Genomic DNA, 16,890 nt, shown 5'->3' on the forward strand with positions numbered 1-16,890 from the left:
AAGTAAGCCAGGCTATGAAAGAAAGATATTGTATGTATCCACTTAAATATATACTGACTATCCACACTCTATGGTAGAGACCAAAATATTGGAGGACATAAAAGCAGTAAAGTACTTAAAGAGAATAAGGCAGTGTGAAATAGCGGGGTGAAGAGAAGAGGATAGAGAAAGATAGCCAGAGAACAAATAGAGAGGCAGGACATTAGTGGGAAACAGATACGGCTTATTACCTGTTGATGAAGACATGTATAGTATTCTCAACTGGATTGGTCTGAGAAGTATTTCATGATGGGTAAAGTTTTTTTACAAGCAAAATGAGAAATAGTGATTGACTGTTTAAAAAAACAATTGGAATAATAATAATAATGATTGGGAAAAACAAGGAAAAGATACTGAATGATGAAGTGGGGAGGTTAATGTCTCTGTATTGACATGCATGGCATTCCCTTTTGAAAAAGCAATGTAATGGGACCAGCAGTTAGCGTAATGGCTATGTCGCTGGACTCCCATGTAGTCGACTGCGGTTCACGTCCTGGACCTGGTGGCTTAAACTCACACTGGGCATGTGTCCGTGCATGCCCAAGATCCCGAGAGGAGAATGGAGGAGAAGGGATTGCGGCCGTGGCCATCCCCCTGGGGGGTGTCGCTTCGCTTTCTGTCTCTCTGTCTCTGATGAGCGCACGCGCCCTATAGCAAAACCTCTCAAAAAAAAAAGAAAAGAAAAAGCAATGTAATACACTGTATAGTTATATGCAATCCAATGTGATATAAACAAGATTATGATGATAATAAAGAAAAATAAATAATTTAAAAACAAAACAAAACACGGGACCAGCAGGTGGCGTAATGGTTAAGGTGCTGGATGCTCCCACATGGCTGACTATGGTTTGAGTCCCAGACCTGGTGGCTTGCTTTCTCACTTTCCCTCTTTCTCTCTCTCTCTCTCTCTAGTCAAATGAAAATAAATGAATAAATAAAATTAAATAAAATAATTTAAAAACAAACAAAATAATAATAAAATTAAACAAAATTTTAAAAATAGTAAATACAGCATTCTACCTGGAAAAGGTCTGTCTTCATCACCATGCAGAGGAACACCCTTATTTTCTGGCATGTACTTCTTGGTAATGGGCAAGGACATCAACCGAATGTGATGGATGAGTGAGCGCCACGTGTGAGCTCCAGAAAGCACTGGCTCCGGTGCTAGTGGGCTGAAGGGCTGAATCACAAAGTAGGCCGTGAGCAAGATCAATCCCAGGGTTATGAGGACCTACAAAGACAGACATGGAAAGGATTAATGATGGTCCCAGCAAACAAAAAACCTTAATGCCAGGAAAAAACAGACCTCTTCATTTCCAGTGCTCCTGAACAACTAACCCTTTATCAGAAACAAGCAATTTACACTCACTTCTGAAAGCATTTAAAATGTGAGAACTGTGAGTACCGCAAGGCTTATCAAGCGTCTATCATATAATCAGGGGCTATGTGCACCATGAAGAAACACACATAAATACAATTTAAGCATTAATACACAGCTTTTGTCTATGACATTTAATAACAGAACAGATTTCCTAGTAACACAAAAAGCAAAGGCCAGTTTACTCACAGAAAAACCAAGGCTCAATGGTGGAGTCTGTCAACAACAACATACAGGAAGAATGCTGAAGAGTTTGTGTTCCAAGCAGTTTCCAAGTCAGAACACATGTTTACCTTATACACAGCTATTAGGAGAGGGTACTGGGGTGGCCCCCTCTGAGGTTCATTCTTTTCCAGCAGTTGTCTGATAAATTTTTCAATGGCCTTTTCTGACATGCCACACTGATGGCCTGTTTGTCTCACCAAGTCAACCGTCTCCGCAAGTTTGTCATAAATGCTGAGCTCATTGGCAGCAAGATCCATGTCTTCCAAAACAAAATCCCTGAGAGAAGGAAAATAAACGTGAAAAGACAATTTCTTTACAGTATCTCCTCCTCAACGCTACTTCCTCCAGAACAGTGTTTCCTAACCAATCGTGGGGAAAGACCAGTTTTATGACAATGAATGTATCAAGAAGACGTCAAGCTGCTGTGTAAGCTTTTAAAGGTTACTTTATTGTGGGCTGGCACCAGTTTACAGATCAGCACTTTGAGGAGCATGGCGTGGAGCACTGTCAATCCCTAATAGGACCCTGGAGCACTAATGATATCCAGTAAGATTTCTGAAACTAATCATCAGATCTACTTCCGGTAAGGTACTAAAATAAATGGAATGTGGACAGTGTTGTTAGTCAATGAGTTCTTTCCAAATATACCAGACAACCCTTTTTGCAAGACAAGAGTAGGAACTGACCACGGAAGGTGCAATTAACTGCAAAGAAAATACCCATAAAGTTTGTTCCTGGTAGAGTAAGGATCTCAGACAATGCAAAAACCATGGCACGGGAGCTCTTCAGACCTCGCAGCTTCCGGTCCTCATGCTTTTCCACAAATACAATTTTAGATAATAAACATTCTCTCTGTGTTTTATAAAGTTAAAAGACCTATGATCTATTACTAGTTTCAACATTCAGCCTGTCTTCTCATTTCAAAGTCAGCTTGGTTCACAGCGGACAGGAAGATGAACACTGAAGTGCAAAGTAGAGCTCCCTCTGTACCATTTGTAAAAGAAATAGCTCTTTTCAAAAATGCTTGTGTGGGCTTTCAGGTGGCACAGAGGCCGGGCAGCTGACGGCCAACTGCACGTTTGATTCCCAAAGTGGAGGTTTGAGAAAACACTGGGTACATGTGCATGCGCGTGGCCCAAATCCCAAGAGGAGAATGGAGAAGGGACTGCTATGTGGCCATCCTCCCACCCCAGGGTTGCCAGGTGTGGTTTCTCACTTTCTCTTTATCCACCAACCTCCACGAGCACCCTAGAGCAAAACTAAACAAATGAAACAAAAGATGCTTGAATGCCTCCGTTTCGGAACAGCATTTTTCTTTATATACAGGAGGAAGACCAGTGGTTAGGGGGTTACGGTCTCTTTGGCTGGGCTTGTGTGTTTTTGAACGCTCAGGGTCCTCTTACTTCACATACTTCATTCCCGAAGTGCTTCTAACCTCAAAAAGCACGAACATGGTACACACGTGTATGCTTTTAGTAAGGAGATGCTGCCCTCTGTAGGGTAGAGGACAAGTTAGGTCACTCCAGCAGAGAAAAGGATACTGAAATGCCACAACCCAGCACACACGTCGCCCTATTTCTTCCTCCAGCAGTGTACCTCCCGACAGCTCCCTGTCTGGTCCTCTGTGTGACTACTAAATGTTCATTAGGTCTTAACCCAGCCTGCACATTAGAATCACCTGCAGAGCTTTCAGTAAGTGCTCATGTTCCGGCCCCAACACAGACCAATTAAATCAGAACACACTTCTAATGGCTGATTAACAGACATGGAATCAGACTTGAAGGAACTGAGGAAAGGGGAGAAGGGAAGAACTATCCACACTAAAAGGGGTGTGTGTGTGTGTGTGTGTGTGTGTGTGTATTATTTTTTTAAGAGAGATTTTGTGCTATAAGGCGTGTGTGCTTGACAGAGAGACAGAAAGGGAGAAATCACCCCCCCTGAAGGGGAATAGCCATGCCACAATCCCTCCTTCTCTTGGGATTTTGGGCATGTACACACACACACCTGGTGTGAGTTTTAAGCCGCTGGCCCTGGGATTCGAACTGTGGTTGACATAATCACCACGCCATCTGCTGGTCCCAAAAGGGGTATATTTTTTTTCTCAATTCTATGCTCTTGCTCAAAGTGTTTTTCTTTCTTTTTTTTTTAAAGAATTATTTAACTTTTACTTATTCGTTCACTTATTTTACCAGAGAGAGCTATGGTAAGGGGGGGCAGGCTTTATGAGAAAGCAAGCCACCAGGTCCAGGACTTGAACTGTGGTTAGCCATGTGGGAGTGTCCAGCGCCTTAACCACCACACCACCTGCTAGTCACTTTTTTTTTTAAATTATTTTATTTAACTTTCTTCTCTCTCTCTTCCCCTTTCCTTTCCTTTCCTCTCCTCTCCTCTCTTTCTTTTAATTTTTTTTTTTTGGAGAGGTTTTTGCTATAGGGTGCGTGTGCTCGCCCGAGAGACAGAGAGAGACAGAGAGACAGAAAGCAGAAAGCGAGAAATCACTCCTCAGGGGGGATGGCCACGCTGCAATCCCTTCTCTGTTTTCCTCTCGGGATCTTGGGCATGCATGCACACGCGCCCAGCTTGAGTTTTAAACCACTGGGTCCGAGACACGAACCGCAGTCGACTACATGGGAGTCCAGCGACATAGCCATTACGCTAACTGCTGGTCCCTCCTCTCTTTCTTTTAATTTGACCAGAGTGTGAGGGGGGGGAGAGGAAGTGAGAAAGCAAGCTGCTCTGGGACTCAAACCGTAGCTGGCCACATGGGAGTCCAGCCCCTTAACCACCACGCCATCTGCCTGCCTCATCAAAATGTTTTTCTTAAGACCATAGAAGCCTTCATTTCAAGATTCAGGTAGAAGAATGGCACAGAATCTATTTATTTTGCCAGAGGGGATGTGTGCTCACCAAAAAAAGAAATAGAGAGGGAGGAAGAAAGTACCCCCCACAATGGGGTGTGGTATGTTGTAATCCCTTCTCCTCTATTTCTTTATCCCATCAGAATTTGGCACATGCACACATATGTGCCTGATGTGTTTTTCAAGCTGCAAGGTTAGGAAATGAATCACTGTCAGCTACATTGGCTCTGGTTACCTTAACCACTGACCTTGTGCAAACTCCATTTAAAGATGTGTATTTTCAATAAGTATTGTTGGGACAATATTTATTTATTTATTTTTAGTATCTTTTTTTTTTTTTTGGAGAGGTTTTCGCTATAGGCATGTGCACTCACCAGAAAGACAGAGCGAGACAGAGAGATAGAAAGCGAGAAATCATCCCCCGGGGGGATGGCCACACCACAATCCCTTCTCGTCCATTCTCCTCTTGAGATCCTGGGCACACATGCACACGTGCCTGGTGTGAGTTTAAGCCACCGGGTCCAGGACTTGAACCATGGTCGACTATGTGGGAGTCCAGTGACATAGCCATTACGCTAACTGCTGGTCCCTGTATTTATATTTTTCACATGTAAAAATATAATAAAGTTGGACCCTTCTTTATACAAAAGATGAAGTTAAAGTGGACCAGACCTAAATTTGTCAGCTAAAAGTAAAATACTTGCAGAAGAAAATACAAAGAGAAACCTTCCTGACTTTGCATTAGACAATGACTTCTTAAATGTGACACTAAAAGCATGAACAGCAAAAGAAAAAGTAAAGATTTTATTAAAGTGAAAAGCCCCTGTAACGGTTATGTCACTGGACTCCCACATAGTTGACCATGGTTCGAGTCCTGGACCTGGCAGCTTAAGCTCACGCTGGGCACATGTACATACGTGCCGAAGATCCTAAGAAGGAAACGGAGAAAGGATTGCGGTGTGGACATTCCCCCTGGGGCGAGGGAAAGGTGATTTCTTGCTTTCTGTCTCTGTCTCTCTCTCTCTCTTTCCAGTGAGCGCATGCACTCTATAGAAAAAAACCTCTTTAAAAAAAAATTAGAAGTTAAAAACTCTTGTGCTGCAAATAATAGCACCAAGAAAGTGAAAAGACAACTCACAGCACAAGAGAACAGATCTGCATGCTGTGCATCTGATGAAGGGCTGGCAGCTGGAATCATAAAGAATTCTCACAAATCAATAATAAAACAAATAACCCAATTTGAAAAAAAAATGGATAAAGTATAGCCATTTCATAAAAAAAGATATACAAATGGCCAAGAAACACATAAAAAGAAGCTCAATATCATTAGCTATCAGAGAAAAGCAGATCGGAACCACAATGACAAGATTGGGCGGGTTCAGGGTGGTATTAAATACCACTTCACATCCACTGGAACAACACAGATCAGAAAGGCAGATAATAAATGTTGACAAGTACAAGGAGCGACTGAAACCCGTATGCTGCTAGTGGGAATGTAAAATGGTGCAGCCACTGTGGAAAAGTTGTGTAGTTCCTCAAAAAAAAAATCAGAGTTACCACGTGACCCTACAATTCTACTCCGTGGTATGTACCCAAGGAAGCTAAAAACTTACGTCCACATAAAAACATATACGTGAGGGCCAGCAGGTGGCATGGAGGTTAAGGTGCTGGATCCCACATGGCCAGCTGAGCAGTTTTAGTCCCAGACCCAGCAGCTCGAGGATCACACCAGGTGGGCGTGTGTGCGAGCATACCTGGAATCTCAAGAGACGGGAGAAGGCACCGCAGCACAGCCATTCGGATATTTCTCACTCTCTCTCTCTTTCTCTCTGGTGAGCACATGCACTTTAAAGCAAAACACTAAAAGACAAACAAACCAAGACTAGCATTTGGCATAACGGCTATGTCGCTGGACTCCCATGTAGTTGACTGCGGTTCGAGTCCTGGACCCAGTGGCTTAAACTCACGCCAGGCGTGTATGCATGAGTGCCCAAGATTCCTAGGGGAGAATGGAGGAAAGGGGATTGCGGCATGGCCATCCCCCTGGGGGGTGATTTCTTTCTTTCTGTCTCTCTGTCTCTGTCTTTCTGGCGAGCACATGTGCCCTACAGCAAAAACCTCTCCAAAAAAACAAAACAAACAAAAGACAAACAAACCAGATTATTCATAATAGCAGTAAAATAAAAGTAACTCAAGTGTACATGAACTTAATGGATAAAGCGATATAACCATATAATGCACTCACTATTATCTAATAAAAAGAAATACAGCACTAATACTAGCTCAACATGGATGAACCTTGAAAACATTATGTTAAGTGAAAGAAGTTAGTCACAAAAGACTACATATTATATGATTATGCAAATATTAAAAAAAAAAAATCAGGGCCAGCAGGTGGTATGGTGGTTAAGGTGGACTCCCAAATGGCCAGTTGCAGTCTGAGTCCCGAACCTGGTGGCTTGCTTTCTCACTTTCCCTCTCTCTCTCCTGTTTCTCTCTGGTGAGCACACATGCCCTATAGCAAATTTGAAAAAGAATAATAATAAAGTTAAATAAGTAACTTTTAAAAATCAAGAATAGGCAATTCTACAGAAAGTAGATTAACTGGCAGTTGCCTAGGAGAAAGAGTGGAGAGAAGTAACTGTTAATATTCAGGGTTGGCCCAGACATGGAAACATATACAGGTAGATGCTGCCACTCGACAGGCTGAAGCCAGCACAAGAGGCCCAGATCGCATTCCTAGTGTGCCCTAGAAAGCCGGGTGTGCGACCAGCAGGTGGCGTAAGGATTCCGTCACTGGACTCCCAACAGAGTCCATCACAGTTCTACTGTGTGTGCCCCCAAAATTCTAACAAGAGGGAGAAATGGAGGGAAAGGGATTGTGGCATGATCATGCCCCCCATCGGGAGATGCTTTCTAGCTTTCCTTCTCTCTCTCTCCAGCAAGTACATGCACCCTTTGAGGAAAAAAAGAAAGAAAGAAAAGAAGCCATACTAGCAAGGAAAAAAAAAAAAAAAAAAAAAAAAAAAAAACCACAAAAAACAAATTAATATGTTGTCTCTCCAATTAAAATAAGTCAGGAGTATGGGCCGCTGGTGGCATGGTGGTTGGGGCAGCTGGATCCCACGTGGCCGACTGCACAGTTCATGTCCTAGATCCAGCAGCTTAGAAGGCACATGGGCACCTGTCCATGCAATCCAGAAATGAGAGAGGAGAGAGGACTGTGGTCACTATCCCCGAGGAGCGCTTTCTCACCCCTGCCCGTTTCTCCCAGACTCGCGCCTGTGCCTGTGGCAAATTATGAAAAGAAAGAAACATAAATAAATAAAGCTAGGAGGACACGATCTCTAGGAGATAAAATTATAGCTGGCTGTTATTTTCTTTGTGCTCTTCCACATTCTCCAAACTTTTCCTGTATTAATTCTGTACTCACAAAATTCCATAACTTCTCTGATTTTGTTTTTTTTTCTTAATTTGCTGTAGGGCACATGCGCTCTCCTGGCAGAGACAGACAGACCGAGAGAAAGAGAGTGAGAACGCACCCCCTACAGGGCTTGCCATGCTGTAATCCTTTTTCCTCTATTATCATCTCAGGATTTGGGCATCCGCACACATGCATGTGTTTTATTTGTTAGTTTGTTTTCAAGCCACTGGGTCTGGAACTCGAGCTACACAATTGGCCATGTGGGATCAGCCGCCTTAACCACCATGCCACCGGTTGCCCCCCTCCCCCAGCTACCTTTAAATATTACTGGGTTCGAAGTGAGTCTGAGACATGCAGTTGTGGATGGTCACGGCACACAGGGAGGAAGTCAGGCAGTATCTGCTACTCTCACTGGGAAGGACTTTTTGGTTCTCCATAGGGTTGTATTTGATATGTCCCAGTTGGAAAAAATGGAAGGAGCACTAAATTGGAGAGGCCAGAGTTTTCATCCAAGCTCTGCCAATTACCAATGAAATGATTTTGGCTGTCACTTGATTTCCTCACCTCCCAAAATCGATGACTGGCCTTTAAAGTTTTCTGGAGCCCTAAGATCAAATGTATGAACAATTTTGGAAGTGAAAAAAAATTCGACACATTAGAAGCTAAATATTCATGTCCAACTGTACTCCTGTATTAGCACTTCCGGTTACCTCCCTGTGTCCCAGGTGCTGTGCTAAGAACTCTAGAAACATCTTAGTGAATCATGACCAGAACCCCAGAAGGTAGGTATGATTAATCCATCTCGCAAGTTCAAGTTCACAGAGGTCTCTAAGGCTCAGGAAGATTTCTAACTTGCCAGAGTGTGAACTTGAGGGCCTGTGCTTTTAACCTCCCTTAAGTAACGGGGAGGCTGCCTCCCCAACATGTGCCCCTTTATTAGCACCACTGAGCAGCTGAGAACTGAAACCTGACTGGCTATGATGATTCCTTCAGGAAGAATTCAGTGATAACTTACAATATTTTTTCACATCTTGGTTTTGTAACCAGTAATATCAAAGATAGCATTTTCCTGTTTAATAAAGACATTCTAAGAAAGCAAACAAAGATAATGTCCATTTAAATATACTGCAATAAGTCATCTAATAATATCTAGTAAAAAATCCATTAAAACTCTGCAGAGAATCAGAAAGGAAAGACTCTGGAAAGGAATTCTAGAACAAATTCCTTTTGGGGAAAAAAAAAGTTTAAGTATGCATGTTGGGAAGTAGGGGCACATGCGGGTATCTCAGGGGCAGGAGAAAACATCACATTCATGTCCTCTTCAGAGAACCGTGAAGGGGATATGGGACAGGTTAAGTCAAAAGGAAGACCAACAATCATCAATTTTGCATGACTGCTTTGCAACCTTTGTAAACCTCTGCAATAAAATAGCAATAAAAATCTCACTGAACTCGTTTGTAATGCAAAAGCAACAGGGTTTGGTTTTGTTTTCTCTTTTGGTTATTTAACTATACAATGATACCCTAACACTGAATAGTGTTCGATCCTTCTCAGGGATTGTGACACACTTTCCAGTCACTGGAAAGGTAGTTACTAGTAATTTGGTGACATTTCTTTAAAAAAAAAGTATGATTTTATTTATTATCAGTATTTTAAAAATGTGACTAGAGAGAGAGAGAAAGGGAAAGTGAGAAACCAGGTCACCAGGTATGGGACTCAAACCGTGGTCAGCCATGTGGGAGTCCAGTGCCCTAACCGGCTGCCATCTGCCAGCCCCAATTTGGTGACAGAGTTTAGTACTAAGTCCTCCTCCTGGCGTGGTTAGATCAGTGGTGGTAAACCACAGGGGCTTCTGCTCCCCCAGGAGACATATGGGATGTTTGTAGACATTTCCGATGGTCACAGTGGGATCCAATTGGCATCTAGCTGGATATGTTAAACAACAATGAAAATCTAGTCCCTTAAAAACAAACAAACAAAAAACAAACACAAAGTCACAGCTAAGGATCACAGATGAGATTCAGTGAAATCAGATGAGGCTTGATGGCATTCCATTTACCTCCAGGAAGGAAGCTCCTACTCTCGCCACAGGAGGAGGTTCAGAAGAGTGAGCCTGTCTCCGACAGCAGCTCAGCCCTGTAAGGGCACAGGCAGGGTCACTGTGGAGTTGTAAAAGTCACGGTACCAAGCGCCACCCTGGACACACTGAACTGCCTGAACCTGCGGGAGAGGAGCCCGGTGCAGCGGTTTTCAACCTTTTCCCTGATGACTGAAAGCACTCTCCCAGTTGAGAAACTGCTCTAAGAACAGTAGTTCCCAGCTAGGGGTGATTCTGCTTCTTTGACAATGTCTGAAGACTTTTTATTTATTTATTTTTAAGGTTTTTGTTGTGGAGTGCATGCACTCACCACAGAGAGACAGAGAGAAAGTGAGAAGGCCAGCAGATGGCAGAGGTCACATCGCTGGACTCCCACATAGCCGACTGTTGTTTGAGTTCCAGACCCAGTGGCTTGAAAATCACATTGGGCGTGTGTGTGTGTGCATGCCCAAGTTCCTTGGAGGAAAATGGAGGAAAAGAGATTGTGGTGTAGCCATTGTCCCTGAAGGGTGATTTCTCACTTTATCTCTCCTCACTGTCTCTTTCTCCCTCTCTGGCAAGCACACACGCCCTAAGGTGAAACCTCTAAGAGAAAGAGAGAGAAGGTTAGAAATCACTCCCCCTAGGGGGAATGGCCACACCACAATCCCTTCTCCATTCTCCTCTCAGGATTTTGGGCATGCATGCACATGCACACATACATACACACACACACACACACACACACACACACACACACACACACACATATATATATATATATATACACACACACACACACATACACACACACAGTGATTTTTCTTTTTTGGAGAGATTTTTGCTATAGGGCACATGTGCTCGCCAGACAGACAGAGAGAGACGGAGAGACAGAAAGTGAGAAATCAACCCCCAGGGGGGACGGTCACGCCGCAATCCCTTCTCCTCCATTCTCCTCTCGGGATCTTGGGCACGCACGCACATGCACCCGGTGTGAGTTTTAAGCCACCGGGTCTGGGACGTGAACTGTGGTCAACTACATGGGAGTCCAGTGACATAGCCATTACGCTAACTGCTGGTCCCCACACAGTGATTTTTCAAGCCACTAGGTATAGGACTCAAACCACAGTTAGTCATATGGTAATCTAGCACCTTAACCACTAGGCTGCCTGTTGGCCTCCTGAAGACTATTTTTTTAAAAATAATAATTTTTTACTTAATTTTACTTATTTATTTTCAATTTGGTCAGAGAGGGACAGAGGGGGTAGGAGGGAAGAGAGAAAGCAAGCCATGATTGCTTTGTTCTACTGTCGGCCATGTGGGAGTCTAGTGACCCTAACCACGCCAACTGCCGTCCCCTGAAGACATTTTTGATGGTCAAAATTGGAGGGATAATGGGACCAGCGGTTGGCATAATGGCTATGTCACTGGACTCTCATGTAGTTGATTGCGGTTCGAGTCCCAGACCCAATGCCTTAAATTCATGGCAGGTGCGTGTGCTTGCATGCCCGAGATCCTGAGAGGAGAATGGAGAAGAAACTGCAGCATGGCCATCCCCCCTGGGGGGTGATTTCTCACTTTCTGTTTGTCTCTCTCTGTCTTTCTGGTGAGTGCACACATCCTATAGCAAAAACCTCTCAAAAAAACACATAAAAACTGGAGGGATACTACTGGCATCTAGTGGGTCAAGACTAAATGTCCTACAATGCACAGGCCAGTCCCCTACAACACTGAATATCCTGGTCCAAATACTAAAAGTGCTGAGGTTTGGAAAATCCTGCTTTCAGGAGAGGCCTATGAGAAGTAAGCCAGGGAGCTGTTTCATTCTGAAGGAGTCCTCCAGGAACAGGAGGAAGCAACTGACAGCACTGACGAGATGCTCTCCACAATTCCTTCTGAGTGTTAGTCTATGAAGAAGCGGGAGGGATATAAGCTAACAGAACAACTCAGACAGAATTCATTAATAAAAACATCAAAGTAGAAAACAAGTTAAGATAAGAGGTTAGAATACATGTAAACTTCTTTGCCCTAATAGAGAATTAAATCCTCATTGATAGAAGTATGTCCTGACCACCAATATGACAGTACCCTGAAAGTTAATAGCTTTTTGAAAATCTAGCTAGTCAGGCAACTCTAAAATACAATACCGATTCGCCTAGTTAAAACAAGAAGGTGAAACATTATAGTTCAGAAAGAAAGTTTCAAAAATCCTTTAAATATATCTTTTTTTTTTTTTTTGGAGAGGATCTTGCTATAGGGTACGTGCGCTTGCCAGAAAGACAAAGACAGAAAGCAAGAAATCACCCCCCCGGGGGGGATGGCCACGCCACAATCCCCTCTTCTCCATTCTCCTCTCGGGACCTTGGGCATGCACACACACACGCCTGGCGTGAGTTTAAACCACCGGGTTCAGGACTCGAACCATGTTTAACGACATGGGAGTCCAGTGACATATCCATTACACCAACTGCTGGTCCCCCTCTAAATATATCTTAATCTTCAACACTGAGAGCCATCTCCACAGTAATACTAAATTTTCTTTCCCCCTACTTGATTCCTTAGTTGGAGGAGTCTGACCCAGTGGGGCCCCAGGATGTTTGAGCTTTCAACTTTTGAGCACAGCCTTGGTCAGCTCAGCATGTTGGCAAGGCCGCTGCTGTATGCCCCCCCCCCAACCTATGAGCAAAGCAACTTGAGAAACACATACATGTGCATGCATACCCCAAATTCTGCCAGGAATGGCAAAATGAAGGGGGAATAGTGGTGTGGCTATGCTTCTCTGGGGGTACCTTCTCCCTCTCCCTCTGTCTCTCTGTGACAAGTACAAGTGCTCGCTGGCATTAAAAAAAAAAAAAAAAAAAAAAAAACCTCTAGATTTTTCTACCTACTGTCCAGCCATGAGACATTATCTATCCTCTTTAAGCCTTAGTTTTCATTATAAGATGCAGATAATTACATCTATCCCACAATGCTAAGAGGATTATAAAATAACATACATAAAACATCTGTTCCAATGTTCTGTCAAATTAAATCCTTCTATAATATCTTCTATAAGATGAAGTCTAAATGACTTATCATGGCCCTATGTGACAGGGTCACTACCTAACTCTTCAGTCTCATTTCTCATGAGTCCTTCCTCACACTACACAGTCACAGTTTTCCTTGTTTGTTCTTGTATACACAACTTCTGCCTAAAAAGTCTAGCCCCCAATGTTTCATCCAATAAATGAACTCTTTAAGATCTCAACCTAGATTTTTGCTCTCTGAACATTATACAATTCTCTTTGTATTACACCTAATTCCCTATCTCTCACCCTACACCAAATTGTGAGTTTCCTGAAAATAGAACAAATGGGGGGAAAAAAAACCCGTAAGAAATCATGGAAATTCATCTTGGACATAAAACTTGATATTAAACAAATGTACAGAAAGGACCTAAAAGAAGGGATCATTCTGTTCTCAAACAAATTGAATGTAACTAATAGTCTACATACACATTTTACTTTTTCTTATTTTATTGCATCGGCTTGGTGAGGGTTTTGATGAGCCTAGCACTTGCACATTCTTTTTGGTGCTCTAGAGTGAATGTGGAAGAACAGGGATTTAGATATCTTGGAAAACATTTCAGTCCAAGACAGAAAAGGCCTGACAAGACAAACAAGCCATCTCTCTGGTAGGCAAGTTGGGCTACCGTGAACCTTCAGTTAAAACTTGAATGTAGCAAAGATGAATCACATATTGTCTTTTAGAGGGACACGTGATAACTCAAATTCCAATAAGGAAATAAAAGGGAGAGTTACCCTTAAAGAGTCTACCATGGGAACTACCCAATGAGTAATCAGAATAGAGGGGCCAACAGATGGCAGAGGTTAAGGCGGCTGGATCCCACATGGCCAACTGCCCAGTTTGGTTCTGGATGGGCGACTTGAAAAACACACAAGGTACGTGTGCATTTGTTAGCAAAAATTCCCAGAGGAGAATGGAGAAAGGACTGCAGCATGGCCACCCCCCTGGTGAGTGCTTTCACGTTTCCTCTCTCTCTCTCTCTCTGTCCCTCAAGTACAGGTGACCTACCACAAAATGTATTTTTAGAAAAAGTTATAGAATATTAAGGATCTGGAAGTAGTTAGTATAATTAAGGTGATTGATGACTCAATATTTTAAAAGAAACACATTCATGAATACCAAAGCTATACCAGCTCTCCCGCCAAGGGGAAAAAAAAAGAAATGTGACCTGCAAGGTTAACAGTCTTAAAATTCTACAAACACAAGGCAGGCGGATTTCCTTGTCCGAAAAAGTTATTACAAACAGCTCATTTACTCTTGTCAATAAACCAAGTCATATTCCTTTCTGAAATCCGAGATGTCAGATTTATCGCACGCATACCAAGCCCACATTTTTTTTTTTTTTTTTTTTGCTCTTCAATTATTAGAAAAAGATGTTTCAAAGCGGGGGCGGGGAATCTACTCTCGATTAAAAAAAAAAAAATCCGCCAAAGGGCAGGGCTATCTGGACGTGGGCAGCACCGCTCCTGTTCTGGACAACGCTCTGATGCCTGCGAGACAGGTTCAAGCAGGGTCGACCTTGTTTGGGCTCTTTCCGGCGCAGCCAAGGCTCGAGAAAGAGAGGCATCTTAGGGGAGCTGACCCCGGGGAAGCCGTGCGAGAGGGGAGTGATGTCAGCTCTAAAATGCGTGAGGTTCATTAAAAGGATCAACGGAGGGGTAGAGGCGGCAGCAGCGTCGAGGGACGGACGGGTCGGGCGAGGATGTCGCCGACGGTCACGACGGCCAGGCTGTCACGGGGCGGCCTCCCCCCTCCCGGCCTCGGGCCCCAGTCACTCACATGCGAGGCCCGCGCCCCCTCGGGCTCCTCCCGCCTCGCGGACAGCTGCCGCCGGGCGAGGAGGATGGGCCGACACTTCCTGCTTCCGGGAGGGAAACCCGGAAGCAACTTGCACAACTCAGGGGAGACCTCGCGCCTTAGGGTAGCTCCTCCTTCCGGCTCCGCGCTTCCACCGCAAACAGAACGCACGACGTCGGGGCGCGCCGGGGCGTTCTCGCGAGATCTGGAGAACACGCGTTATAGCTCCCCCTGGCGTATGTCTCTCGTTTAGCTCTTCTTTTCTCTGGGAGATGCAGACTTTATCTGAACAGATTCATTCAACAAGGGTTTATTTATTTATTTACTTATTTTTTATTATTATTTCTTAGAGAGAGATTTTTGCTGTAGGGCAAATGCGCTTGCCAGAGAAACAGAGGCAGAAAGCGAGAAATTACCCCCAGAGGGTTGACCACACTGCAGTCCTTTCCAGTCTCTTCTCGGGATTTTGGGTACGGCGTGAGTTTTAAGCCACAGGGTCCCGGGACACAAATGGAGGTCAAGTACTTGGGAGTCCAGCCAGGTCACCTTCGCGCCATCTGCTGGTCCCACAACAAGCGTTTATTGAGTCCCCCACCACGTGCCAGGCAGTATATTAGGCATTAAGCGACAGGGGCTCCTAGTTTGAAAGACAAGCAAATAACTCAGATTTATACTCTGCCAACTCAGTTTTATTGAGCACTTATTCTGTTGCAGACGTTACGAAGCACTTTGCACTTGCGAAACCACTTCTGCAATCCCATGACATAAATAGCTCACATTTGCCTTCATACTAACCAACTGAGGTTTATAGAGAAGTTAACTTGCTCGGATAATGGCGACACGGAGTGGTGGGGACCATGATTTGAACCCGGATTTCTCTTCTTCCTGTAATAACAACTCTTAACCACTTTCTACAAGAGTTATACAAACAAAGTACTCTTGGGTTCAGACAAAGAATAATACAGCTACAAAGGCAGTGTGGTCGTGATGCAAAGGGAGGGAAACTAGTAAAACAGTCCCAAAACAGAACCACATACACAGTATGGCAAAGAGGTGCAACAGAAGCGTGAGGAAAGGGTAATGCTTTCAACGAATGGTGCTGGGTCAATTGTGTATCCATAAGGAAGAAGATGAAACTTGACTCTTCACACCAACATAAATTCTAGAAGCATTGTAGATCTACTTAAAAAAAAGACTTTAAAACTTCTCCGTCTAAAACAGGTGCCAAGTGATTCCTGGGCACTTGAAATGTGGCTAGGCAGAATTCAGATGCTCTGTAAGGGATAAAATTGATACACTGGAAATGCATTAAAATTAGGAACTTCTGGGAACTAGCAGATGGTGTAATGGTTATGTTGCTGGACTCCCAAGCAGTTGACTGCAACTGCGGTTTGAGTTTCAGACCCAGTGGCTTAAAACTCATACCAGGTGCATGCGCATGCTTGCCCAAAATTCTGAGAGAAAGGATTGTGGCATGGCCATCCCCTTGGGGTGGGGGTCATAATTTCTCGCTTTCTGTATCTCTCTGGCAAGAGCCTACACCCTGTAACAAAACTCTCTTAAAAAAAATTGGAGAGCCAATGCACAGTGTATTTTGGATGGAAAATTCATATGTGTGTTGTGATGAGAAAAAAAATTTATAATAAAAAACAAATTATAAAAAAAAAAAAAAAAAAGGAGAGAGAAGAGGATGGAGTCAGATGGATAGTGATATTACATGACTTTAGAGTGGAGGGACATTTAAAGCAGTAACCATGTGAGCTGAAAGTGGCTTCAATAAATAAAGAGTCAAATGCAGGTTGGGCAAGGATGAGGTTTTTGGTAAACAAGAATAAGAATGGATCCAATCTTGGAGAGAGTACCCAAGTTCCCACTTCATCTCAATGGCAGAATAACTTATTCCCATTAAGTTGTGTTGCAAAATACCTTGGGTGCTCCCTGCATGTTTTATACAGAAAGCAGTCTGGTGATAGCTCTGACCCAGAATTTTTTTTTTTTTACCTAAATTAGGAGAATCCAAGATGTT

General features: G+C 43.5%; 1 protein-coding gene across 4 annotated transcripts in view; it reads right to left on the reverse strand.

Moving 5' to 3' along the window:
* The window catches only part of CUNH6orf89 (chromosome unknown C6orf89 homolog), a 48,975-nt gene extending 33,962 nt beyond the window's left edge, over nt 1–15,013 (reverse strand). For 2 of the 4 annotated variants that reach the window (XR_003549413.1, XM_006148628.3), the window contains exons 1-3: nt 14,847–15,013; nt 1,711–1,918; nt 1,060–1,270 (exon numbers count right to left, since the gene is read on the reverse strand). Coding sequence is in view for 3 of the 4 variants with exons in the window: in XM_006148628.3 (XP_006148690.1) it covers nt 1,060–1,270; nt 1,711–1,918; nt 14,847–14,848 (421 nt within the window). In the remaining variant the exon portion in view is untranslated. Of the gene's footprint in view, nt 1–1,059; nt 1,271–1,606; nt 1,691–1,710; nt 1,919–9,983; nt 10,061–14,846 lie in introns of those variants that run through there. The other 2 variants (XM_006148629.3, XM_006148631.3) reach the window with 2 other exon arrangements.
* Between the last annotated feature and the right edge of the window lie 1,877 nt (nt 15,014–16,890).

Source organism: Tupaia chinensis, unplaced genomic scaffold (assembly GCF_000334495.1).
Source record: "Tupaia chinensis unplaced genomic scaffold, TupChi_1.0 Scaffold000238_1, whole genome shotgun sequence".
Taxonomy (NCBI): Eukaryota; Metazoa; Chordata; class Mammalia; order Scandentia; family Tupaiidae; genus Tupaia; species Tupaia belangeri.